Consider the following 24,738-nt stretch of genomic DNA (forward strand, 5'->3'; position numbering starts at 1 on the left):
CTTCAGGTGTGACCCCCCCCCCCCCCGTGCCCATAGGAATGCCAGAGGTGCCAATAAACCGAACCTCCAGCAAAAGGCCTCCCAAAATCCTATGGTTTGGGAGCTATGGGAATAACTGGAGCTGTGCGACCTGCGTGTAAGGGTGCTGGGAACCTCTTCTGAGGTAGGCAGGCAGTGGTGGTTCAGCCGGAGCTGCGGCAGGGCAGCATTGGCAGCCGTGTGGCGGCTGCAGCACGCTCCTCCTCACCGGGAACACCGGGAGCGGCACTGTGGGAACCGGCGGTGTCTCCATGGGGCTGCTCCTGGGGCACAGGCAAACCCAGATGATCTAATCCCTGCCTCGGTTTGTTCCAGCTGCACCCACTGCTTGTGGAGATGCCAAATGAGGCCCCAGCCATAGGAGGAGAAGGCGTTTTCGCTGGGGATCACATCAGAGCTGCGGCTTCAGCGCATGCCAAAGGAGGCATCTGGGGCTGCGAGACAATGCCTTGGAACAAGCCCGCTCCTCTGCCAAGGGAATATTCATTCCGAAATCCCATCCTGGTTTGATACTGACTCTCTCATGGTTGATCAAAGGCAAGGCAAGAAAAAGAGCCTGGCCTCCTCCTGCTGCTTTAGCTTGGGGCCAGTTTCAGCAGGAGCTGCCTTGGTGCCAGCAGCGGGGCAGCTTCTGCTTTGCGGTGGCTTCACGGTGCTGCTGGCATCGCACTAAGCACCAGGGCTGTGCGCTCCTCCTCTGCCCTCTCGCTGGGCTGGATGGTGGCAACCGAGGACGCTTGGTGCTGCTCCACACATGCCTTGGCTTGTTCTCCCTGTTCCATGATCCGACACGTCCTCCGTGCTGCAGCCGCCTCCCCTGGCATCCCGCTCATCCTCCCGCCTGGCTGCTGGCTGGAGGGAGGGATGGTGCCCTTGCTCCTTCACCCTAAATGCTCCTCAGGAGTGAGACAACAGTGGACATGGCAGTGTTCAGTGTTCACCCCCTGGAGCCCGCACGCTGTCGGGACCTATTGGAAAGGATTTAGCCTTGTTCAGGGAATGGGGAAGGAAATTTGGCGATGGGAGCCTGGTGGGGGGGACACAGGCTCCCTGCACTGGGGACAGAAGGGTGTCACTGCCCCCAACCACCCCAGCGACCGCTCTGCGCTGTTTGGTCCAAGGCAGTTCCACTGATCCAGTGATGCCGAGTACATCCCAGTGCCTGTGATGGGCAGAAGCCGGAGAGGGCACCGGGACCGGGCTTCCACCACCCCGGACCCCCCCATGGTCACCTCGGACACGGGGTACCCCTAGAACCGGATCCCCGGGTGCCCCTGCGCTGGGGCAGGGGTGCAGGGACATGGGGGGGGGGGGGGGGGGTTACAGGCCCCCATCTCCACCCCGTCACCACTTCCCCGCCCCGTCCGTCTCCCGGCATCCCGGCATGAGCCAGCGCCGCGGGCCGCGGCAGGACATGGTCCCCGAGATCGCCGCCGCCGTCGGCTTCGTCTCCGGGCTGCTGCGGACGAGGGGCTGCGTCAGCGAGCAGCAGCTCCAGGTCTTCAGCGGGGCGCTGCGGGAGGCGCTCGCAGGTGAGGGGCAGCGCAGCGGCTTTGCGGAGGGGAGAGGAGCCCCGTTGGGTGTCCTTTGGAGCTGCCGGGGTCGCTCCCGGCATCCGGAGTGTCTCTTTGGGTGCCTACCGGCATCCTCTCGTGTCTGTGCTGCCCTTGTTGCTTTCGTGCCTTTGGGTGCCCACGCGGGCACGTGTAGGGATGCTTGCGCCTCCCTGAGCACCCATCGGTGTCCCTGTGGGGCTCTGGGGCAGCATCTCCAGCCCTGGAAGTGAAGCGGATCCCTGTTTAGTCTGCGGGCTTTGTGCAGCCCGTCTGCTTGAGGCTGCGCCTGCTGGGATCAGGGTACAGATGATCCGAAGCTGATCTCTTTGCCCTGTGCCGGTTGGGGTTTGGCGCTCCCATCCCCGCTGGGTGGTTCAAGTGTCTCCTCCCAGCCTGACCCAGCTTTACGTTATCCGCCCTAGGGAGGGGTGGCTGGTTTGCTGCTGTGCTGAGATAAAGGGGTAGCAGCATGCCCCGGAGCTTAGGGAATGACCTGGATGTTACTCCTTGGCTGTGGTGGTTTGTCGTCCGTGATACGGTATCTGCCATGGCCACCGCGGTGGTTGGGGTGAGGTGGTGTTGGGGTCCCATCACTGTGGCTGGGGTGTCTGGGACCCGAAGAGCTGCATTCCTGTGCCACGGAGCAGTTGAGCGCTCGGATGTGGAGCCTCTGTCTGCTGGAGGCAGCCTAAGGAGGACAGCGAGGTGTGGGAGCCGCTTGGGACCGCGGCGGGGCACAACCCTCCTCCGAGCTGCTGCTCACAGCTCTTCCCTTCTCGCTTCCCTTACAGAGCACTACAAACACCACTGGTTTCCTGAGAAACCCTTCAAAGGCTCTGGGTATCGCTGCATCCGCATCAACCACAAAATGGACCCCCTTATCAGCAAGGCAGCTAGCCACATCGGACTCAGCCTCTCACAGCTCTACCAGCTCCTGCCCAGCGAGCTCACGCTCTGGGTGGACCCCTACGAGGTCTCATACCGCATCGGGGAGGACGGCTCCATCTGTGTCTTGTATGAAGCAACTGCAACAAAACCAGGCAGCTCCTATGGGGTGCTCACCTGCAAGAACCAGCTGATGTTGGGTCGCACCAGTCCTTCCAAGAACTACATCATGACTGTCTCCAGCTAAATACTCTTGTCTGTACACTGCCAAGACACAGGCTACTGTATACCTCACGCGAGGATCTATTTTGAAGATGAAGAGCTATTTATATTTTTTAAAAAAATTCCAAGAAAATCCATAATTAAAATATTTGGGCACCGCTTCGGGCTGGAGTGGTGTCTTTAGGTGCCTTTTTTAAAGCTGTTGCAAGCTGATGAGTTTTTATTCTGAAGCCGATATCTACCTAATTAGTGTTGGATGGTCATTTGGGGCTGGTTTGGTCACTTGGGCAGCTTGGAATGGAGGATGAGGGGGAAGAGCCAGGCTGGGAAGTGTGGCTTGGTGGTGGCTCATTCTGTGTCACCTTTTTGCCACCCCGGTACCCAACACTGTTGCTGTATTGCAATAGTATTGGGGAAAGGATGAAGGAGTTGCTGTCTTCCCTCTGCTAACTTGACTTCTCAGCTGATCTGCTCTCTCTGGGGCCTCACCTCAGGGCTGGGTGATGCTGGGGACCCTGGATCCCTCTCTTTTGCCTTTGCACATCTCTGGACCCACTTTGTAAGTATTGCAGCTCTGCTCTGCCCCACTCCCAGCACAAAGTGAGGGGGACCGTGGCCTGCCTCCATCCCCTCCGTCTTTCCTATCTGCTGCTGAAAGGGGCCACGTGGGTACCTGTGTCCTGTGAAGTGGAGCAAGGCAGAGATGCTCTGGGGCTCAGGCTGTGCAGAGGAGGTCCCCAGGATGAATACTGGAGCACTGCTGGGTCCTGGTGCTCCCTGGTACCTGAATCATTGAGCAGCTGTGAATTACAAAGCCTTTCTGCTATGTGCAGCTTAGACACCAGCCCATGACCCACACTACTCTTGTGTGGCCTCCTGTGAAAGCTGCCTAATCCAATGCTGATGACTTTGCCGAGTCTTCTCCAGAAGAGCTGAAGCAGCTCGCCTTGTGCTGTGGAGGTTGGTGTGTGAGACCCCCCCTTTTCCCTTAATCAGAAGTACTTGGGGGGAGGGGGGTGTGTGTCTCTTCCCCCTCTCTTTGGGTGATTGGATGCTTTGGTGTCCTAACGCTGCTTTTAAAGTCACAGCACTTCCTTCTCCTCCCGCAGTGGGTGATGCGGCCAGCCCTGGGAGCTGTCTCCGCTGACCCCTTGGTAAGGGGCATCACTTGGTTCTGAGCTCTTGGTACACAAGTTTGGCACAATTAATGCCTGCTCCTGTGCTCTGTCTGTTCAGGCAAGCCTCCTCTTGTAGTCCCAGGGGTGCTGGTCTTCAGGGAGACTCTGCCCCAGTGCTGGTCAGGATTTGGCCTTTAGACCTACAATGGGGTAGGAGCTGAAAGTGCTGCCCCAGGAGCTTGACCTATTGGGATTGAGCCTTTCCCAGGGTGTTTTGTGTCTGTTGCCTTTTTACTTACCAGCTCCTCCAGCAATCCTGCATTGAGGAAGCAGGACCTGGCCATGGTGGCTGTAATGAAACTTCCCCAGCTCTGTCTCTCAGCCCATGGGTTTTAACCTCCCTCTTCTCTGACCTGGCACTGCCTGGTGTAACCAGAGTCATTCTTGCCCAGCCTTGGATGAATCAAGTTCTCAGACGTTTGTGCAATATATTTCCACCTCTTGGGTGCTCTGGGAGAGGAAGGAAGTCTCCAGCCACCACGGTCATTAGCTTGGGTTTTCGTAGGTAAGCACAAGTCCCCATCTCTGACCCCCTAAAGGAAGCTCAGCTCCTTGTAAGCCTCAAATCCTGACTTCCAGACCTGGAAAAGCAGCCCTTGGGAAATGTCAAGTGGGGGAGTTGTTTGTCCTTGGAACGGCAATAGCAGACGGTGGCTCTGGGGTTGCATCACTTCCCTCTGCATCACTTGAATTTCTCCCATCAGCAAAGCTGAACTGAAGCACTTGGGGTTTTTCCCTTGGTGAACTTGTGCAATAGGTGACCTCACCGAGAGCGGAGCACTTGGGAGCTTGCAGAAAGCCATCTCCCTTTCCAAGGAAAAGGGATCTTGGTGCTTCTTGAACCTGCTCACATGGAAAGCCCGTGGTGAGAGCTGCAGGCAGTGTTTGCTTTGCTGGACCCCTTGGTGATGGGGAGTTTCCTGAAGGCTGGTACTTCCTCGGGTTCTTGTTTCTCATGTTCCTCCTTCTGACTCCTTTCCCTTCCTTTTCCCAGAAGAGCTCTTCAGGAGCAGGCCACACCAAAGGAATCCACTAGAATTGCCCTTAACATGCCCTCACTTCCACAGCTAAAATAGCCAAGGCTCCTTTTTGTCCCTGGTGTGGAGGAGCCTCATGGTAAAGGTGTTGGATTTTGGCTTCAAACCCCAAACTGGGGGTATGACCCATTCCTCTCTTGTAGCTGGTTAAAGCTGTGAATTGCTGTTCTCTTGCCTTCTGCCTCCAAGCCTGATGCTCCACCGTGGTGCTGAGTGTGTGTGTATGGAGACAATGGATTGGAGGGATTCCCTGGTGGGGTTTTTACCAGCTGGACTGTTGACCGGGACCTGCTTTTGTATGGGGTGCAAATGGGGAGTGAGTTTGTAAAGCTACGCGTGGAGGGCTCCTCTCACTGTACAGTCGTCTTTTTATATCCAGAACTTACAGATCCTTTGTCAGATGCTTTTGTTACTTTAATAAATATGTAGCAGCATAAATGAGCCATGGTTTCGTGTTGGAAGCTGGGGAAGCTCGGGTGAGGGTTGGGATTGCAGCCCAAATCCCACGCTCGGGAGTGCTGTGGGCTTGGCTCAAGTGTGGGTGACTCCTAACGTCGACTGTGTCAAGGAGCTTTAGAAAGAAGCTGCTTAGTCAACACGCTGATCCTCACCCCGACCCTCCGAACCCATGGAATGAAGGCTGGGAATGGGTCTGGTGACTAACACGGGGCTGTGGGTGTCCTGCCCTGTGCTGACTGCAGGGTTCTGGCTTGGGGAGCAGGAATCCGGTGTCCTGCCAAGGCGTGAGGGTGGTGTGTAGTCAACTGCCCAACCGTGGGAATGGCACCAATGCAGCAATTAATGACCTGAGAGTGGTGCAGGGGCAGGTCCTGGCTCAGCAGCCCTGAGGAATCCTCGGCAGAGGAAAGGTGAGGGATCACGGGGCTCAACCACTCAAGCCCATGGAGGATGCTCTGGGCCTGTCACGGCAAAGGCAGCTGGGTTGATTCACAGCAGATCCTGTTTTGGCTGCATGGAGAGGCCATGACTGCAGCCTTGCTTGCTCAGGTGGGGATGTGCAGCTTGTGCTCAACCCCTCTCTCCTCTCCTCTTCAAGCTGACCTCATCTAAAGCCTTTCTCTAAACCATCTTGGGCTGGTTTCAGCCCCAAACTCCGTTTTTATGGAGGTTGGGAGTGCTTAAATCACATCACAGCCTGGTGGGTTCCTTGTGCCTTGGGGGGCATGGCCCTGTCCCCAAGTGGGGGCAAAGCTGCTTTGGTCATAGTGTGCCAGCCCCGAGAGGAAAACAGCCCATGGGGTGATCTCTGCTCCTGTCTGAGCTCAGCCCTTCATTAGCTCCCATGAGCACACCCCAATTGCTGCTGCCGGTGGAACAGGGATGGCAGGAGGAGCTGGTGTCCCAGGAGTTATCCCGGTTCAAAGGCTGGGTGAGGGCAGAGGATAGTGGCCTTCCTGCCTCTGGCCTGGCAGGACCAGTGTATGGTGCTCTGTGACCCATCGTGCTGTGGTCCCTTCCTGGCATCTGGGGCAGCATCACTGAAAAGGTGAGATAAAAATACAGCTCTTACACCATGGAGCATCCCGTGAGGAGTCAACCAGCCCCTGGCAGCCTTTTAGTAACTGACTCAGCTTCTATTCTTAGTTTGCTCATCATTTTCCTGCTGGCAGGATCCCTGTTCCTGGTGTACAGGCTGGGTTAGTACCAGGGGGAGCTTCTTTATCTGCCCGCCCCCTCCACCACAAGTTCTTCCTAAGCCTAAGAGCTCATCCCAGTCTCCCCTCTGGCAGGTTAAAGCCATTGCCCTTATCCTGTCCCTACATCCCTTGTCCAAAGCCCCTCTCCAGCTTCCTTGTGGCCATCCCCATCCCTACCCATCCATCCCAGCCCCCTCCCCGGTGCTGGGACCGGCTCCATCCGTCTCCTTTACGACCTGATGGGGGGGGGATAAAAGGGGTTTGTTGGCAGCAGCAACTGGGTCATGGGGACAACCGCTGCCATCTGCGCGCCGGGGCCGGGTGCTGGTGCTCCTTTCACGCACCACTGAACTTTGCACCTTTTGTTTCCCGGGGAGCAGAGCGGCCCCAGCAGCGCACGGGTCAGGGCAGGGCTCGCCGGGGGGGCTGGCGCCTCTTGTTCAGTGGGATAATAGCGGTGGTTGTGATTTAGGGGGCTGCGGTGTTGGGTAACGCGGTGCTGAGCGCCGCCAGTGCCCCCACGCTGCACCCGGCAGCACAAGGTGCCCTGGCATTGTGCTGCGGCTGCTGGTGCTCACTGGCGAGCATCCAACCACAAAGGGTGCTGTGGCCATGTCCCCAAGGGGTGCCATGACCCTGGTCCTTGAGGGAAGGCCATGCCCGTTGTTCCTGAGGAGCACGAAGCCCCTTGTCCCCAGGGATGCCATGCCCCTTGTCCCTAAGGGATGCCATGCCCCTTGTCCCCAAGGGATGCTGTGCCCCTTGTCCCTAAGGGATGCCATGCCCCTTGTTCCCAAGGGATGCCATGCCCCTTGTCCCCAAGGGATGCTGTGCCCCTTGTCCCCAAGGGATGCCGTGCCCCTTGTCCCTAAGGGATGCTGTGCCCCTTGTTCCCAAGGGATGCCATGCCCCTTGTTCCCAAGGGATGCCATGCCCCTTATCCCCAAGGGATGCCGTGCCCCTTGACCCTAAGGGATGCTGTGCCCCTTGTCCCTAAGGGATTCCGTGCCCCTTGTTCCCAAGGGATGCCGTGCCCCTTGTCCCTAAGGGATGCCGTGCCCCTTGTCCCTAAAGGATGCCATGCCCCTTGTTCTCAAAGGATGCTGTGCCCCTTGTCCCTAAGGGATGCCGTGCCCCTTGTCCCTAAGGGATGCCATGCCCCTTGTCCCTAAGGGATGCTGTGCCCCTTGTTCCCAAGGGATGCTGTGCCCCTTGTTCCCAAAGGATGCTGTGCCCCTTGTCCCTAAGGGATGCCGTGCCCCTTGTCCCTAAGGGATGCCGTGCCCCTTGTCCCTAAGGGATGCTGTGCCCCTTGTTCCCAAGGGATGCTGTGCCCCTTGTCCCTAAGGGATGCCGTGCCCCTTGTCCCTAAGGGATGCCATGCCCCTTGTTCCCAAGGGATGCTGTGCCCCCATCCCTGAGGGATCCCCTACCCTGGCAGCAGCAATGAGGAGAGAGCAGGGGATGGTGGGAGCAGCCAGAGGCTGTCCCGGGGCTGTTTGTGCTTCCTCATGGAGCAGTGCCTGGGCTTTGTTCAGGACTTGGAGCCATCACCTGCTTCCTGCTGAGCCCCGGCTCCCGGCCCAGCCTGGAGCTGGGAGCTGGGACGAGCCCTGCGTGTCCTGGAAGCACGTTTCCCAGCTCCGAGGAGGGATCATGGCACTGACCCAGGAAGGGCTCATGGGGCCACATCAACTACAGCGGCAGCGTGCAAGGAGCTGTGAGTCCCCTGCCAGCCCCATGGCCCAGAAGGAGAAGGATTTAAGGGTCTGAGCCTCAGGACCCAACAGCTCATGTCAGGAGGTGCTGGAGCATCCCTCAACAGGGCTGGTACCTGCCCCGTCCCCTCTGCCGGGGCCTCTCATCCCAATGGGAATCCCTGGGAGCTGTCGGGGTCAACGGCAGGGGGATGCAACAGCCTCTCCTCTGGGGAGCCTCCGGGAAACGTGTTATTGGGAACAGGCTGGAGGCAACAATATCCCTAAGCCCCGCTTGTCGCCGGCATTCCCAGCTGCCAGACGAAGGGCGAGGCCCATTTTCCCCCTGACAATGCCCTTTTACCAGGGAGTTTGTTTCTATTATAGCACGGGATAAAGCAGAGCAGGAGAAGGCTGGGGCTGGAGCGGAGCAGCTGCCCCTGCTGCCTCCTCCAGGGCTTTGTTGTGAGTTAAAAGGCCATGCCGGGGCTCAGACACCCTATACGGTCCCATAGAGCATCCCCTCCTGCTCCCCATGGGGGGCTCTGCAGAGGGACGGGCTGGGATCTGCCCCTCCTCAGGCACAGACCGTGTGTTGGGGGTGCTTAGAGGAGCCTGGTGGGGGCCCCTCTGCCAGTGTGAGGGGCACTGAGCTTTCCTCTTCCTTCCTTTGTCCCCTTTGGAATGACTGCTGATGGGGTTCAGCTGCAGCCCCAGGGCCATGCTCCTGGAGCCTATGAAGGGTTGGGGTGTCAGAGCAATGACCCCCCCCCCCTTCAGAAAGGGATGGAGTGATGCTGAGCCCGTGCCCCACATGCAGGGCACGGGGCTGGGACGTGGAGCAGGGACAAAGCCTGGCTTGGTATTTCCCGCACGTGCTGCGGGACAGATGGCAGTGGAACAAAAGGGGAGGCAAGAATGGGAGCTGAACAGATCGGGAATGTCCTGCCCCAGCCCCAGAATCCCATCTCCATTTGCTGCCCATGTGGAGCAGCAAGAGCAGGACCCCCCTGTCCCTGAGAGCGTCAGTCTTGTCCCTGTGAAACGGGCTCGTCCCTTGGGATCCTGCTGTTGTGCCGGCCCCTTTTCCCGCTGCCTCGGCGCTTTCCTTATCTCTTCCCATGGGCTGGATCCAAGCAGCTGGTTAATGATCAACCTTTACTGCCCTTTGCAGCCGTGGTGGTGGCACCGTGACCCGGCCGCCGGCCCCTTTGTCCCCTCCACTCAGCCAAGGTTTGAGGTGAAGAACTGAGCAAAGGGAAGCACAGGGATGGGGCTGTGCTGGAACCCACGTCCCTGGATGGGGCAGTTGGGGCAAAGCCGTTTTCCAAAGGGGAAAAAAACTTCCAGGGGTGGTTGTTAAGTGCAAATCCTGTGCTTCCCTTCCCAGGGAAACGTGTTCCTGAAGGGAGGTTTGTAAAGGGCTTGGCAAGGGTTTGAGCTGCAAAGGGATAAAGTGAAGGAATGTGGGGGGAAAGAGGCTGGAAAGAAGCAGAGAGGAAATATGGGGGGGGGGGGGGGGAGGGAATCCTGCCCATCCTTATGGGAATGCTGAGGTTTGGGTCTCATGCAGGGACAGACACAGGGTGATGGGGGGGGTCAGCAGCTGCTGGTTCCTTCTACGGGAGCCCCACAAAGCCTCAGTGCTGGGGCACAGCCCCAAGGGGCCGGGGGAGCTCTTTGTGTTGGTTGGTTTGGGGTTTCCCCCCTCCTTTGTGCTGCTCTGTGGGTCTGCACAAAGCCCTGAGCTTCCCCCTTCCTCCTCCTCCTCCTCCTTCCCGGTGGGATGCAGGCAGTGGGGCCCCCTGGACACTGCATCCCCTCCCAGCAACAGGAGGAGGGGGATGAGGAGGGGGACGAGCCAGCCCCACCACAACAAGGTGGTGATTGGGCACTCCTGGGCTCGGCCAGGACCAATGGGGCCTGAATGGTGAGAAGTGGGGCAGGGGGAACTGACCCCATCACCTCCACCCTAAGGGATGCAGGGCCCCAGCTGGTGTAAATCAGCAATCCCGGTGTGGATAAAGCAGCAACGAGTGGCTGCTGCTCTTGGGGTTTGCTCTGCTGGGAGTGGACCCTGCTGCTGGGTCGCTATGGAGGGGATGGGTTTGTTTTAGGTGGAGCCTGCAAGCCTCATCCCCTGCTGCTCCTGAAGGGATGTGGTTGGTGTGGGGTTGGGGGCTGCAGCTCTGGTTTGTCCCCTTCCCACCCGGCCTGCTGGGTGCTGCCCACAGGAAGAGGAGGATGATGATGGGCTGTGGTACCCATTGGAGCCGTCCTGCCCTGGAGCTGCAGGGCTCTGGGACATCCCGAGGGAGCTCAGCACATGGCTCTGCTCTCCCTATCCCAAAGCAGGATCGGGTTTGCCTCTCCCTGAACCCTTTTTCCCAGTGGGAGCTGATTTCACCCCATGTCTCAGCCCAGCTTCACCCAAGCAAGTGCTGCCTGCGATGGGCACCCATGGGTGCTATGGTTTTGGCCAGAGCCACCCTTCCAGCCTGGACAGGACCATGTGTGAGCGGCAATGCTGGCATCTAGTGACAGCCCCTGGGGCTGGCTGGGTGTGCAGTGGGATCCCTTTGGTTTGGGATCCAGGAGAACGTGAAAGCATCCCAAGAATGGGGACCAGAAGCATTGTGCCGGCGGTGCCGCCATCCCTTCCCTCGCAATCAACGCTTTTCCATGTGTGGAATATGCACGGATCCATGCGGGATGCGCTGGAGCAGCAGCTCCTCACTGTGGGGAAGGCGGTTGCTGCACATATCCTGGCTGGTGCAACCAATCCAGCCTGGAGAAGCTCTGGTGTGCAGGAGCCGCCCCCATTCCCAAACTCTGGCATCTGCTTTTGGGATTCCTCAGACACGGTGCGTGCACTTACAGAAAGGGCTTTATTGGGGGGTATGAGATGTAGAGCTCATGCGCCGGTGGTAGCACAGGGTTGGCTTTGTGCCTAGTGTCAGCATGCAGTTTAAATGCGGAGGGTCTTGGGTGACCTCTTGCAGGTCAGCCCCAAAGCTCAGCTGCCCCTTTGGTTCCCAAACTAAAGTGTCCAAGGAACCAAGTCACTGCAATGGTGTCGTTATGGATGTTGTAACTGGGAGACCATGGAGCTGGGGGTGATGGCACTGGGAATTGCCTCATCCCATGAGCCTGGGCCTGCCCTGAACTGGTGGCCTGGGGGAAGGTGTGAGCCTCCCTTGGGGGCTGTCTCTCAGGGTGTTGCTCTCCAGCCTCAGAGTTTCTCCTTTATCTCTGGAGCAGATGGAATGGGGAAAGAAATAGGGGAAAGAGTGGATTTGCTCTTCCCCATCCAAGACTGAGGGATGCTGGGGTATTTTAACCCTTTTCATCTCCCAACCTCCTGATGCTGCTCCCGGGGCCCGCAGGCTTGGGGGGAGTCCTTTTGGATCTGGTGGGTCTGCAGGACCCAAACCCCTCCCCATGGGGTCAGATGCTCGGTGCTGTGTTTGGCGGTGGGATGAGCTGCATCCCATCACGCTGCATCCTACCCAGACCAGGGAGAGAAGGTGAATGGGTGCATCACTTTTGGGGGGGTCAGAGGGGAAATGTCCCACTCTGTGTGGCCAGAGAGCTGGGAAGAGGGAGCAGATGGGGGACAAGAGCTCCTGTGAGCTGGTGTTGGAGCACCCGGACTGTGCTGCTGCGGAAGCCAAGTCAAACCGTGTCAAGCTGCATTGAACAGGGGTGAGGATCTCCCGGGAAGGGGGGGAGCCAAGTCCTGAGCTGGGGAGGTGCCCGGGGCCGGGTTAGATCTCGATGATGGTGGCTCGGCGCAGGCACAAGGGCGCGTCGGGGGGCACCGCGTTCCGCTTGATCTCGTTCCCATCCAGCCGCAGGACCTGGAGCCTGGAGTAGTTCATGACATCCACCACGGTGCAGAAGCTGCTGATGGAGAACTCTGCAGGGAGAGGGGAGATGGAGAGCTCAGAACAGGCTGCAGCCCCGGCCCCTGTGCTGTGCCTGAGTGAGGTGAGAAGTGTCAAGGGGGAGATGCTCAGGAGATGGGTCTGAGGGTACCGACCTCAGAGCTGCTTTATCACAGAATCCCAGCCTGGTTTGGGAAGGGACCTTAAAGCTCCTCCAGCTCCAACCCCCTGCCGTAGATACAGACACCTTCCACTACAGCAGCTTGCTCCAAGCCCTGTCCAACCTGGCCAGGGATGGGGCAGCCACAGCTTGTCGTGATTTAAGCCTCTGAGGCTTCGCACGCTGCATCCTGCAGGCTCGGGCACTGCGTAGCACGTCCAGGAGGTTGGACATCCCTGTCCCCACCCCATGCCCGCAGGCATCCCCTTTCCAGGCCCCACTGAGGGATGCTCCGTCCCAATCCGGGGCTGGCTTCGGGGGGATGGAGGGGATGGAACCAGCTCCAAATGCTTTGTGTAAGGTTTGGGCGAGAAGCGACCGCCTAGATGGCAGCAGAGCTCCAGCCCGGCTGCTACCGGGGCAGGCAGCGGCTGCTGCGGGACCCCTGCATCGGGCTGGGGGCTCCGTGGTGCTTCCATGGCATTTATGGGCAGACGTTAACAGCTACAGAGGGCAAACACTTGGGAATCTGCTCGTGGATTCGTGTTTCCCTGCTCCCTGGGTCGAGCGTTCCCTCTGCAGCGCCCCATGGCTGCCCTGACGCATCCCTGTCCCCATCCCAAGGCTTGCTCTGGGGGTCCTGCACTGCACCGGGATGATCCTGCCCTCGGCAGATGAGAGCAGAAAACCTGGATTTTCCCAGGATTCTGCTTGGCTGGGTTGCTTTTTTTTTTTTTTTTTTTTTTCCTGGCTTATTTTTATAACCAGCAGCCCCAGAACAATCTGTTCCTTTTATTTATTTGTGTATTACACGGAGGGAATTCTGGCCCTGGCAGAAGATGCTGCATTCACGGCTCTAATAACCCAGAGCTCCCGTCTGTCCCAGCCCTGGCAGGGATGTGTCCCCTGCCTGCAGACCCAGCCCTTGGAAGGGGTTTGGGGCTATGGGCTGTGCTGGTGCCCTGCAGGGTGCTGGTGCTGCTCCATCCCTGTCCCCTGCATTAGCACTGGCCAGGGGGATGCTCATTCCCATGTGTAGTGACCACGGGGCCCTCCCCACCTCTGGCTGCTCTGTTGGTGATGGGTGCGATGCTGAGCTAAAGGTGAAGTCCCCTCCCCGGGCTGGGCATCAGCTTCTACCCCCAGTTTCTGTTCCCTAACCAGGCCTCTGCTGAGCGCTCAGCAAAACCAGTGCGGTGCTGTGCATCGCTGCTGTGTTGTACTGGGACACATGGGGCAGTGTTCCTGCCTTGCTGAGGGCCATCCCGAAGTCTCCCAGATTCCAGCTTCCTGCTCATTGCCGCAAGCAGTGCCCCATGGGGAGGTTCTGCATCCCCATCTCCCCATCCCACCACCATCCCCTGCTCCTCCCTGCTTTGGTGGATGGGTTTTTGCTCACCGTTGATTTGGTTCCCTTGCAGGTAAAGGTTCTCGAGGTTGGTGCTGACCCGGGGGATCTTCTGGAGCCTGTTGTAAGAGAGATCCAGCTCCAGGATGCTGCTGCTGTTGAACGTGTTGGTGGAGAGACCTTGGTTTGTCAGGCTGTTGTGGGACATCCGTACATAGAGCAGCTTGGGAGAGACCTTGAAATAGTCATCGGGGATGGTGTTGATGTAGTTGTACTCTAAGTAGAACTGTTCCAAAGCCATCGGGAGCCCGTCGGGGACTTTCCTGAGGTGGTTGTAGCTCAGGTCAGCGAGGATCAAGGACTTGAGCCCTTTGAGGGATGCTCCCATCTCAAAGATGTAGTTGTGGCTGAGGTACAGGGCCGTGAGGTTCTCCAGTCCCTCCAGGGCATTGGAGGGCACCTTGGAGATCTGATTGTAAGACAAGTGCAGCTCCCTGAGGGACCGGGGCAAGGGGCTGGGCATCTTGGTCAGGTTGTTGTTGTTCATGTAGAGCCTCTCCAGGCTTTTGAGCTTGGCAAACACCCTCTTGCCCATCTTCTCGCTGGAGATGCGGTTGTTGTGCAGCGCCAACCACTCCAGCTCCGTGGCGTTGTCGAAGGCTCCCTCTTGGATGGCGGTGATGAGGTTGTTCTGGAAGTAGACGTACTTCATGCGGGAGGGCACGAAGGGCAGGTACCTCAGGTTCCGGGTGTCGCAGTACATGGCTGAGGAGAAGTTGGGGGGACAATCGCACTCTTGGGGACACTGCCAGGAAGATGCTTGCTGTGGTTCAGGCCCGGGCTCTGCCTCCGTGTCCGGAGCTGGCAGGTAGGAGTACACATAAGGGGTGTTCTCATCCTCATAGTAGGGCACGTAGTTATAGGAGGACATCCGGGACTGCCGCATGTAGTACTGCAACCAAGCCATGTCTTCTTCTTCATTGTACTGGCCCAGGGAGGCTCCACAGAGCCCAGCGAGGATGAGGATGGGGGCCCAGTGCATGGTGCTGGTGCTGGAGGGACCTGGGTGGGGGGAGAAAAGAGGAGGAACCCATCAATGGCATCAGGGATGGAGGCAGCTGAGCTGCACCTTGTGTCCCAGGGCTCCAGTGGGGTTGGAAGTGACCATAGCCCTGCGTGGGGTTGGTGGCGCTTGGAAGCAGAGCTGGAAAACCCAGGGACCTGAAGGAATCCTACCCGAAGATGTGGCTGCAGACATGGCCCGTGGCTGCAGACATGGCCCCTGTTTGCAGGTACCTGATTGTCCCCCTTAGGCCTGCTAGAAACCTCCATCCCAGGGGGTATTTGCTTGCAACCCCTTTACTTGAGGGTATGTGGGATACAGCTGAGGATGGAGATACAGCACACGTGGTCTGAAGCTGCGCAAGGACACCAGGGGTGCCTGGGATGCACGTGCACTGGCTCTGCATGGGGAGGAGGGTGGGAGCTGCAGGAGCAGGCTGCTGGAGCTCAAGGCATGTGTTGGTGCAGCTCTATTTATGCTCTGCTGGCTTTGCTGTGGGCTTCATCCAGCTCTCCCTTCCCCCGTGGCAGCGCAGGATGCTCTCGCTGCTGCTGTGGATCCTGGTAAACAGCCCCTGCTTTTCTGGAGGGAAATCACTTCCAAGCTCTCACTTCCCAAGAGGAAAAGGGGCAGCAGCCACCGGCCCCTTGAGGCCAGGTTAACCAGGAGCCATCACCAGACCTGGTGCTTGGACCCTGCCGAGGGCTCACAGCCAGGGCAGAGCAAGGCAAACCCCATCCCTGAGCCCCTTGGCTTGGGTGGGCTCTGCTGATGCCCTGTGCCGTACGCAGGGTGCTGTGCCCAGCACACCACAGGAGGCTCCAGCTCATCCCAGCTCCTCATCCCAGAGCAGACAGAGCAGCCTTGGAGCTTGAAATCCCTCCAGGAAATACATGGGCTGTGCTGCTCCTGCCCGCTGGCTCCTATAGACGTGGCTGGAGCACAGAGCTCTGGGGCTGCTGGTGCATCGCTGCCAGCTCCTGCTCCTGCCTTGCAGGACACGTGGCCGCTGGGTGCTCCTCACCATGCTGGGTGGCAATGGGGTATCTGGATGGGACTCCCCCCCCGCCATGTCCTCACCCTGCACTGAGGAGGGATGTCCTGCCTGGCAAAGAGGGCACCGTGTGCTCCGAGGCTGCCCTGCCACCGAGGCACCCTGGCAGGCTGCTTGGGCTGGAGGCAAAGCAGGATTGGGGTGGTGGCAGGCAGGGATGGCTCCCATGCATCCTCCTGCTCTCCCTCCTTCCCCCTTCACTGCTCCTGCAGCCCAGGAACAGATGAGATGTGGTCCTCCGGGATGCAGTGTGCGACTGGGGAGCTTGGCAGGCACTAAAGAGCTCCCGCTCCAGAGCACTCTGCCTGATGGACTGCACTGTACTGAGCTGCTTGGGGGGGGACAGACACCCTCTGTGCAGGGTAGGATGGATCCATGGGGTCCCTCCTGCTGTTCTCATGCCCCCCTTCAACACAGTGGTAACCTCAGAGCTTGTCCTCAGCATCGCTTCGTTGGAAGGATGCTTCTCCCCACCCTGGTGGGGTGGGATCTGAGCTGAGGGTGCTGGGCACTAAATCCATGTCACCTCTTGGTGTTCCCAGGCTAATGGGGTCAGCTCCTCTCCCTGAGAGGGAGCAGGGTTTGGAGCAAGGGGCTTCCTGGTCTGTGGCCATCCATGGACCTGTCCCATTGCCGCTGTGCTGGGCATGAAACCAGCCCCCCCCCCCAGCAAAGGCAATGGGCAGAGCTGGGGTGGGTATTGATATTGATGGCTATGGGCATCCAGCTCCCAGCCCAGTGGACAGCCGGAACGGGCATCCCCGCCTCGAGCTGTGCCACCCGTGTGGCTGGCATGTGGATGGAAATCGGGCTTCAAACACCACATCCAAAACCCCATCATAAATGCAGGGACTTACCGAGGTGAGAGCCGCTGTTCCAACGCCTCGCTGCTCTGCTGCGGGATGGCCGGGCTGTCCAGCAGCATGGGATGTGTCTCCCCCTTCGCAAAGGCTGGTGCCTGCCCTCGATCCCAACTCAAATATTGTGCTTGTGGTCAGGGCAGGGTGTTTTTGGGGGAGTGACCTCCCGGCAGCAGGCAGTTTGCAGGAGAGACTGGAAGAGACCCTAACGCTGCTGGCGTTATAAATAACCTGCTTCTTCTTTCCTCCCTCCTCTCCCTCCCTCCCGTCTTTTCTCATAGGAGTGTTGGCACTTTCCAGGCTCCCTCTGTTTAACAAGTTAGTGGAATCGGGGATGTTGTTTTGAAGAGGGCTCTTGTCAGGTCTCCTGTGTTTCTCATCAGGAGGCCTGGGGCCACGATTGAAGTGGATCTGATTTGGAGGTGCTGAGGATGGGATTCTCGGGGAGAAGGGGGGGGGATTCTCTTTTGCAGCACCAGGAGTTGGTGCCGGCTCTGCCTCAGCCCCGTTTATGCAAGTCCTGCCATGAAATATTTAGGATAAACATTTCCATGCACGATAAGGCTGCGGCATCCAAAGTAAATAAATTGCCTACCCAAGGGCCGCTGTGACAGCAGGAATCTGTCTGCAGCTTGGCAGGAGGGAGATGCCAGCCTGGCATCCCTGCAGGCTCTGCCCATCTGCCTGGAACGGGGCTGATGCAGGGGTAGGTACGTGGGGACAGGGCAGGGGTGACCCATGGCTGGGCAGAGACACCAGAGCTCATGGCTGGGCAGAGACACCACACCTCCCAGTGCCAGCCTTGCCCTGGGGGTACCCAGTGCTGTTGCAGCCCCCCCCCCCCCTCCAGTCCCCATCCTCCTCTCAGTGCACTTCAACTCTGGAGGCAGCCCTGCAAAGCATTTCCTCCCACCAGGAAAGGAAAGGAGGAGCCCCAACCACCCACCCATCCCGTGCCCGGGTCCTCCCAGGAGCCTGGAATCACTTGGAGAAGCTCCGCCGGTGCCAGGCTCCCCCCGGGCTTGCTTTCTCCTTGCTTTCCACTGAGATTTCCCAGCCAAAACATCCTCTTCCCCTGGGGAGCCTTGCAAAGATTCTTATCCCTTCGGAAGGCCCTTGTTTTAAGGAGAAGGAATGCACAGGGTGGCTGAGGGACATGCTGTACAGTGGGGACTTTGCCAGGAAGCTGGGCTATTTGGGAAGGACGAGTGTGCCTGGAAAGCACAGCTCGCTGCACCGCAGCACGGCGCTGGGATCTGCAGGGAAAGGATTCAGAGAAAGCCTTGGAGTGGGAAAGGAGGACAAGGAGGGTAGCACTGCCTGAAAGGAGGTAAAGCCCTGGTGAAGTGTGTGTGGGGCCCATTTGGCTGGTAGCATCTCTTCTACCCCATCGAGCACTGCTGTGGTGTGGGATGGAGGCGGACTCTCACCAAGGGCAGGGAGGTGGTTGGAAGCTGATGCAGAGAATGACCCTGCTTGGAGGGGTTTATTCCCGCTGCCAGGAAGCTGTATTCCAGGGAAGACGGTGGGGAGGGTGGTGGCAGCCAGTAACATCTGCTGCTCGGCGCTGGGATGGTGTCAACCAACGTCACATCTCTGGCAGCTCATGGGGTCCCGGTGGCCAACAGCTTGGAGGCTTTCACAGGGCTTGGATGTTGCTCTGGAAAAGCAGATAGTCCTCAGCCAGGTCAGATAAGGAGCACGGCTTCTCCAGCTTCTGGAAGTTAAAACAGTGATGACCCGGGACGTGCACCCTTTGAGGGATGCTGTCCTGCAGCATCCGCTGGGGCCAGGCACTCACAGTGGGTACCAGGGGCTGGTGGTCCCCTGGGGAGCCAAACTCACTGTGAAGCCCCAACCTGAGGCCGCAATAGGAGCAGGCAGGGCAACGGGGTCCTTCAGGGATACAGGGATCATTGGGGCCTGTTGGGCACTGTGTTGGCTGTTCTGGGTGGAGGGAACACGCTCAACCTCCGCACCAAGTCCTACAGCCTCCTCTCCGAAACATATCCCAACGCCAAAAGCAGGGCGAAGCCTCCCTTGACCTCCCTTCTCACCCCGGCCTCCCTTGTCCCTTCCTTCTCTTTCAGCAACACATTCTTCAGCCCAAACAACATTCTTGGACCAAGATTTGAGGCAATCTGGAGGGAGTGGGTCACTCGGAGGCGGTGCGACTGCTGGAAACTCTTGCCTGAGGCCAGCGGGGCGATGCTCCTGTGTGTCAGCACAGGGCGATGCTCCCGGCATCACCCACTTGCCATAGGACATGCTTCATAGCTTCCCTTGGGTGCAGTGAGCTGCCAGGACTCAGCCCAGGCTTTCCCTGGCTAGTGATGAATGCAGCCCTCGGATGGGAATCCTTGCCCTGTCTGCTCCCTGCTGCAGGATGCTCAGGGTTGTGAAATCGCATCCCATGCCCCAGCCCGTGCCGTGGGGCTCCAAAACAGAGCTCACACCAGAGAGGTGCCTTGGCACTAAAACTAAGCCAGCTCCTGGTTCTCACCCATGTCCCTTTGCTGCTGCTCTGTCCCCATGCCCTGGCTGTGCTACGTGTACCTGGTGTCACCTGCAGAGCAGCCCCATCCTTGCTCATCCATCCCATTGTGGTCCAGCAGCGACTGGGGCTGGGCTGTGCAGTAGCCACAAACACCTCCACTTTGCCTCCACATCTCTTTGGGGGGGGGGCACAGGGGAGGGTGACCAAACCCCACATTGCCCCCTGCAGACCTGGTGCCACTGCCAGCGCTGGGAATGCTGGTTTGGCTTGGGAAGCCTTTGCCCCATCCCACTGTAATTACAGGCTGCCTTTGGGGATATGGAGCTGCGTGTAATAACTCCCTGGTCTCTTGGGGTCTGCGGGTTATTATAGGGTGGACTCAACCCTCCCAGACCTCAGAATGTCCCTGTGGCCTGTTCCATAGCTCCCAGCCCCATAGACATGGCTCGGGATCTCCATTGCTCTCAGTGTGCGCTCTCATCCCTATAAACCCAAATGCACTGGATTTCCTCAATCTCCATCCATGGGCTTCCCGTGCAGCGTGGCTGGGAGAGGCTGCCTCAGCACAAAGAGGGTCAGGGCTTATTACCACCACTGTAAAAATGTGTTTGAAAAGGTTAAGGGCTTAATTTGGAGCAGAGCTGGAAACTATGAAGCGTTTCCTCATCGTGTCGCTGCCTCGCCTGTCCCTGGACACATGCTTTGCACTGCTGACATCTCCATGGACAACGGAGCCTCGTTATACACTGAAATACACTGGGGAGCCTCCAGGCTTTGCAGAGGAGCCAGGAGAGCTGTTTGCACAAGGTTAACCAAGTGCAAACGCACTGAGGACAGCGAGGGACCTGCCAGCCACAGGGATCCCAAAGTCCCATCAGGTGTCCCAGGCTCTGCTGCTGCTGTGATTTATGGCCTGCAGTTGCGATGCCGCAGCTCCCTGCTCCTTGCTGGACCTCGGGAGGGGACAGGGACATGGGAAGCTTCAGGATTCCCCTCCCTTCTCTTCCCCAGCGTGGCACTAAGGTAGCTCCGAAGGCTGCCAGGCGCTGGCTGCAGCATTCCAAGGAGGAGGAGGAAAAACCGGAGCGTTTCCTTGCTCAGAACCTTCGATTCATGTTTTCAAAGGCCCTTTGAACGCTTGGCTCCTCTGTGAAGCCTCCCTCCTCTCCTGAACAAACAGCAGGAGGGAACAGGTTCATTCCAGCCCATTGATGGGGAAAATCTCCCGTCATGTTTCCTACAAGCAGGGAGCCTCAGAGCCCTCTTGAAAGCATCAGGCACAAGGGCCCCATCTCTGCCTGTCCCCGGTTCCAGGTCGCCCCGGTCCAGCTCTGAATGCTCTGTGAGGTTGGTACCCAAACCTCTCTGCAAACAGGGCTGCAGATGCGCCCGGAGCCAAATATAACCCCATGTAGAGATTAATAAATCATAACCAGCAGTCTGAGCTGCGACAGGCAGCAAACAAGGACAGGTCCTGGTGCACAGGGTCCCAGCTACCCCATGGCATACCCAGCTCATCCCTGGTTCCCCCCAGCTCTGGGATGGCCATGGCACTGAGCTCCCTTCCCAAATGATGCTCGGGCTGTTTTTCTCTCTAAAGCATCTGAAATATGAAAAGAAGCAAAAAGCAAAGGGAAGCATCAGCTGCCTGGGAATGCCATCAGCATTCCTGCCTGCTCCTGCCACCTGGCTTCCTGCACTAGCAAACAAATCAACACATCCCAGTGTCCGGAGCCTCTGTGCATCACCCGGCGCAGCACTGAGCCCTGCCAGGGCCACACTGCAGCGAACCTGAGGCGCCAGGCTCCTTGCAAGCTGCAAACACTCCTCCAGATTAAAGGCAGGAACGGTTTTCCTTGTTTTTAAAGGAAGAAAAAAGGCTTTGGAGATAAACAGGAGCAAGAAGCCGGGTGTGGGCGTTCAGCTGAATCGAGTTGTTTGCAGAGAACTTGGGGTCTTGGCAGCACTTCCCTGATGTATGGCAACGAAAAGAGCACCCAGAAGGAGGACGTCCCCTGGGGCCTGGGGTGGTGATGTCCCCACTGGGCTCTGGAATTCCTTGTGCCCCATTCTCCTGTCCCCGTCCTGGAGGGTGGGTGCTGGCTGCGGGGATCCAGCGGCGCTGGGGGTGGGCTGGGTGCTGCAGAGCTCACGCGGGTGCTGTCAGCCCGGCAGCAATAATTAGCGATGATCAAAGCGGCTCCTTCCCGACAGCCCCGAACGCGGATGCTTGGAAATAGGAGGAGGAAAACAACGCCCGCGGCTGTGTGCAGGCACGAGCCTTGTGTGGGGAGAGGGCGCTGAGCTGCTCCTGCCCCTCCAGCATCGGTGGGGTGGGTTTGGGGGGGCTCGGGGTCAGGGGATGGGGATGCGGTGTCCAGGTCCCCATCACTGCATCTCTGTGAGTCAGGGGACAGAGAATCAACCAGGTTGGAAAAGACCTTTAAGATGATGTAGTCCAACCATTGCTCAGCACTGCCAAGGCCACCACTAACCCATGGCACTGAGGGCCCCGTCTCCACTGTGTGTGAATGCTTGCAGGGATAGTGACTCCAGCACTGCCCTGCTTGGGGCACCTTTTAGGGCAGGAATTGTTCCTCATGTCCATCTAAAGCTCCCCTGGTGCAGCTTGAGGCCGCTTCCTCTTGTCCTGTCCCTTGGGAGAACAGACCAACCGAGGGAGTTAAGGCAAGGAAGAAGTGCGATGGTGCGGCTGCTGAGCCACCACATCCTGCCATCAGCCTCTCCTGCCCCAAGCTGGGGCCATCCCCATCACCCACCTGGGTTACCCCAGTGGAGCGTGGCACTGCCTGGTGCTGGCACCCACCCCTGCACCCCAATCAGAGGTGAGCAGAGCCCTGCTCCCGCTCCCTGCCTGCCTCTCCCTGCTCCTCCTGGGGCTGGTTTGAGGAATCCCTGCTTTGTTTTCACGCCGTTTCCTCCGTCCCTCTCCCAGGACAATGTGTGGGGGCTGCCTGGAGCAGGGATGCTGCCAGCGGCCTCCACTCCACCGTTTCCAGCAGAGACACCCCTGGCTTCTCCTCCTGCCCTCGGGGTGCCCTGGGCGAAGCCGTTTACAGGACCCAGCTCCTCTTCCCCGCTGCTGCTGGGTGTGTGAGATGCTCCCACACTCTGCTCCATAGAAACAATCAGGAATCCACAGCAAACCCCTGCCCGGCGCTCCTGGCCTGCTCCCCAGTGCATGGAGGCGTCTGGAAAAGCCCCTTTCTCCCCAAAACTGGTACCAGCCATTTCCCCATTCACTCCTGAGCCATTCCAGGGCTGCATCCCCCTTCATGGACCCCGGAGCCCCCATCCTTATGTTCTTCATCCTTGTGTTCCCTGTGAGGAGCAGGAAACAAGGGGCATCTGCACCTCAGGAATGGGAGGGAAAGGCCATGGGTCCAGTTTTGGGGGTGCTCTCTGCGCTCTCACCACATGCTCCCTTTGCTGTTTGGAGGCAATGGTGCTCTCACCCATCACAGGCAAGTGTGCTGTGCGAGCATCACACCCTGTTTGGGCCACAGAGCATTCCAGGGGTGTGAAAATACTGGGCATGGTCTGTAATTCCTGGGAAGAGCTGGGCTGGTTTGTGGCTCAGCCCCAAGTGCAGCATCTTTTGCCCACCTCAAGGGAGTAAATGAGGTGCCCAACGCATGGCTGAGATAAATACTGTGCTGAGAGTCCCTAAGAGTAACCTCAGGGCACACAGCTCCTGCTGTATGGATTTCCTTCCTTTGTTCCTTTTAGGACATTGCTCCAGCTCCTGCTCTCTTTGCCCACAGCCAGCTCCCTCCCTCGAGCGAGGGCTTGGCTGCCTGCATCTTGCTCCCTTTCCCCTGCAAGGCTGGGATGCTGATGTGTAAGCTCCGATGTGTAAGCTCCGATGTGTAAGCTCCGATGTGTAAGCTCCGGGTCTCTTTGGCTCCCCAGGTCCTCCAAGGCTGCAGCAGCGGCTGCGAGGAGCAGGCAGCCAGGAAGCCGCCCCTATAGACGCTGCGATATTCCTCCAGGATCCATCCCGCCTGTGCTTGGAGTGGGAACGTGCGCTTCAGAAGCAGCGTGGGGATTAACGGGCTGTACGGAACAGGGCAGCCTCCCTGTGTGTCCAAGCCCCGCTCCAGCGGCTCCTCCGGAGCATCCCGGCTCAAAGCTGCACTTCCAGGGAATCTGACCTTTCATTAATAACCCAGCTGTGTTAGTGGAGGGATGAATAATACATGAGCAGAGCCAGCCCTGCGCTAAACTGTGTGTGGAACTTAATGAATCCTCAAACGTCAGGCCCCGAGGGCGGGTGAGGAAGCGCTTCGCACAGCTCCTCCGGGTATCCCGGCCCCAGCAGCCACATCCCTGTCACCCCGGGGTGGGGAGGGGGGGTTCCCTTCAGCAATTCCTTTCTGGAGCTTCATTCGCTGCGTGTTTTAAAGGGGAAGATTCCCCTTTGCTGTGGAGCTGCTGGAGGAAACCCCGGCAGCATCCTCCCGGTGAGCGTTTCCTGTGGGAAATAACATTGGCTTTTTCTTTCCCCGACCTTTTCCAGCTGTGGCTGTTAATAATGTGAAATCCTAAGTAAATGTCTCCATTCAGGTGTGTTTAACAGGAAACCGTGAGCAAACACTATCACCACTGCTGCAATCTCCAGGAGACCCCCAGGTATTTAAGTGGGAATCAGCTCCCAAGATGGCCTTGAATCCAATGATGGCCTGGGAGGGCTGGGAAGAGGTTTGCTTTGATGCTTTGATGGTGCAGGGACAGGGTTAGTTTGAGTCCAGGGATCCTGCTCTTTGCTCCCTGGCTTGGGCCTTGCAAGTGATGGGGATGCTGCTGTACGTGGGTGCTGTGTGGGGTCAGGGCTGGAAACCGGCTCTCCCTTTAGCACACAGAGCCTGGGGGGACCCCGCTTGTTTCCCTGTTCCTGGTGATGCTCCATGGGCTTTTGGCACTAGGGATGCTCCCAGCATCCCTGCTCCCGGCTGATGTTGGTGCAGCAGTGAAAGGATGAAGAGTGTCACACGCTGGGAGCAGGGATGTGGGATGAGGATGGGATCACGGGGTGGATTTCAGAGCTAGCACCTGTCCCATTGACATGGGAAAGCTCTTCCTGGTCCCACCAGCAGAACCAGCTCCTGGAGCTGCCTCTCCCCACCCCAGCATGCAGCATTTGGGCCAATGTGCTGGCAAATGAACACGTTTCCATCCATCCCCATGCACAGACATTGCCCTTGGCTGCACGCAAGGGGCAGCTGCCCCCAACTGAAGGGGCTTTTGTTGGGGAAATGCCTGCAAGAAGCATTTGAAAGCTCCTTCCATGTTTCTCTTCCTGCCTCCTTCTCCCAGTCTCCGAGCCCAAGCCCCTGCGCTTCCAGCTCCTTCCCAGCCTTTCATGCACCCAAACCTCCTCCTCTCTCCCTCCCATCCCTCCCAATTACACGTTTCCGAGGGAGGTTGCCTTGAAGTGGCTGCAGCTTCAGCAATCCCTGCAGGTTGCCTCTGAGGAGCGGTTTCAAAGGCTTTAACTGCTCTCTGGTAGCAGCACCGTGCTGCTGCCAGGAGCTGCTGCAGCTCTGGGATGATGGGGTCTGGGCATGGGGATGGAT

At 58.5% G+C, this 24,738-nt stretch overlaps 2 protein-coding genes and 1 long non-coding RNA gene across 4 annotated transcripts; 2 read left to right on the forward strand and 1 right to left on the reverse strand.

Moving 5' to 3' along the window:
* The first annotated feature begins 1,396 nt into the window (after positions 1-1,396).
* Positions 1,397-2,900, forward strand: BTG2 (BTG anti-proliferation factor 2). The gene is made up of 2 exons (XM_062605577.1): positions 1,397-1,571; positions 2,387-2,900. Exons 1-2 carry the CDS (start codon positions 1,424-1,426, stop codon positions 2,725-2,727), a joined length of 489 nt encoding a protein of 162 aa, XP_062461561.1. The 5' UTR covers positions 1,397-1,423; the 3' UTR covers positions 2,728-2,900.
* An 8,899-nt stretch (positions 2,901-11,799) lies between these two features.
* On the reverse strand, positions 11,800-16,909 carry FMOD (fibromodulin). Of its 2 annotated transcripts, none has more exons than XM_062605445.1 (3): positions 16,638-16,909; positions 13,719-14,719; positions 11,800-12,191 (listed from the first exon to the last, which is right to left on the reverse strand). In XM_062605445.1, exons 2-3 carry the CDS (start codon positions 14,707-14,709, stop codon positions 12,040-12,042), a joined length of 1,143 nt encoding a protein of 380 aa, XP_062461429.1. In that variant the 5' UTR covers positions 14,710-14,719; positions 16,638-16,909; the 3' UTR covers positions 11,800-12,039. The 2 variants fall into 2 exon arrangements, with proteins under 2 accessions (XP_062461429.1, XP_062461428.1); XM_062605444.1 differs by having other exon boundaries at positions 13,719-14,729; positions 16,642-16,908.
* A 4,810-nt stretch (positions 16,910-21,719) lies between these two features.
* On the forward strand, positions 21,720-23,387 carry LOC134157076 (uncharacterized). The gene is made up of 2 exons (XR_009962177.1): positions 21,720-21,987; positions 22,098-23,387. It is a non-coding gene; the product is annotated as an uncharacterized LOC134157076 (long non-coding RNA).
* Positions 23,388-24,738: the final 1,351 nt, after the last annotated feature.

The sequence above is a fragment of the Pezoporus occidentalis genome, unplaced genomic scaffold (genome assembly GCF_034315485.1).
Source record: "Pezoporus occidentalis ecotype Australia unplaced genomic scaffold, CSIRO_AGI_Poc_V1 ctg92, whole genome shotgun sequence".
In the NCBI taxonomy this organism is placed as follows: domain Eukaryota; kingdom Metazoa; phylum Chordata; class Aves; order Psittaciformes; family Psittacidae; genus Pezoporus; species Pezoporus occidentalis.

Coding starts and splice junctions, on each gene's coding strand:
- BTG2 (XM_062605577.1), top strand. CDS start 1,424: ATGAGCCAGCGCCGCGGGCCGCGGCAGGACATGGTCCCCGAGATCGCC. Junction 1,572..2,386: donor GCTGCGGGAGGCGCTCGCAG/GTGAGGGGCAGC, acceptor CTTCCCTTACAG/AGCACTACAAACACCACTGG.
- FMOD (XM_062605445.1), bottom strand. CDS start 14,709: ATGCACTGGGCCCCCATCCTCATCCTCGCTGGGCTCTGTGGAGCCTCC. Junction 12,192..13,718: donor GCAAGGGAACCAAATCAACG/GTGAGCAAAAAC, acceptor CTCTCCCTGCAG/AGTTCTCCATCAGCAGCTTC.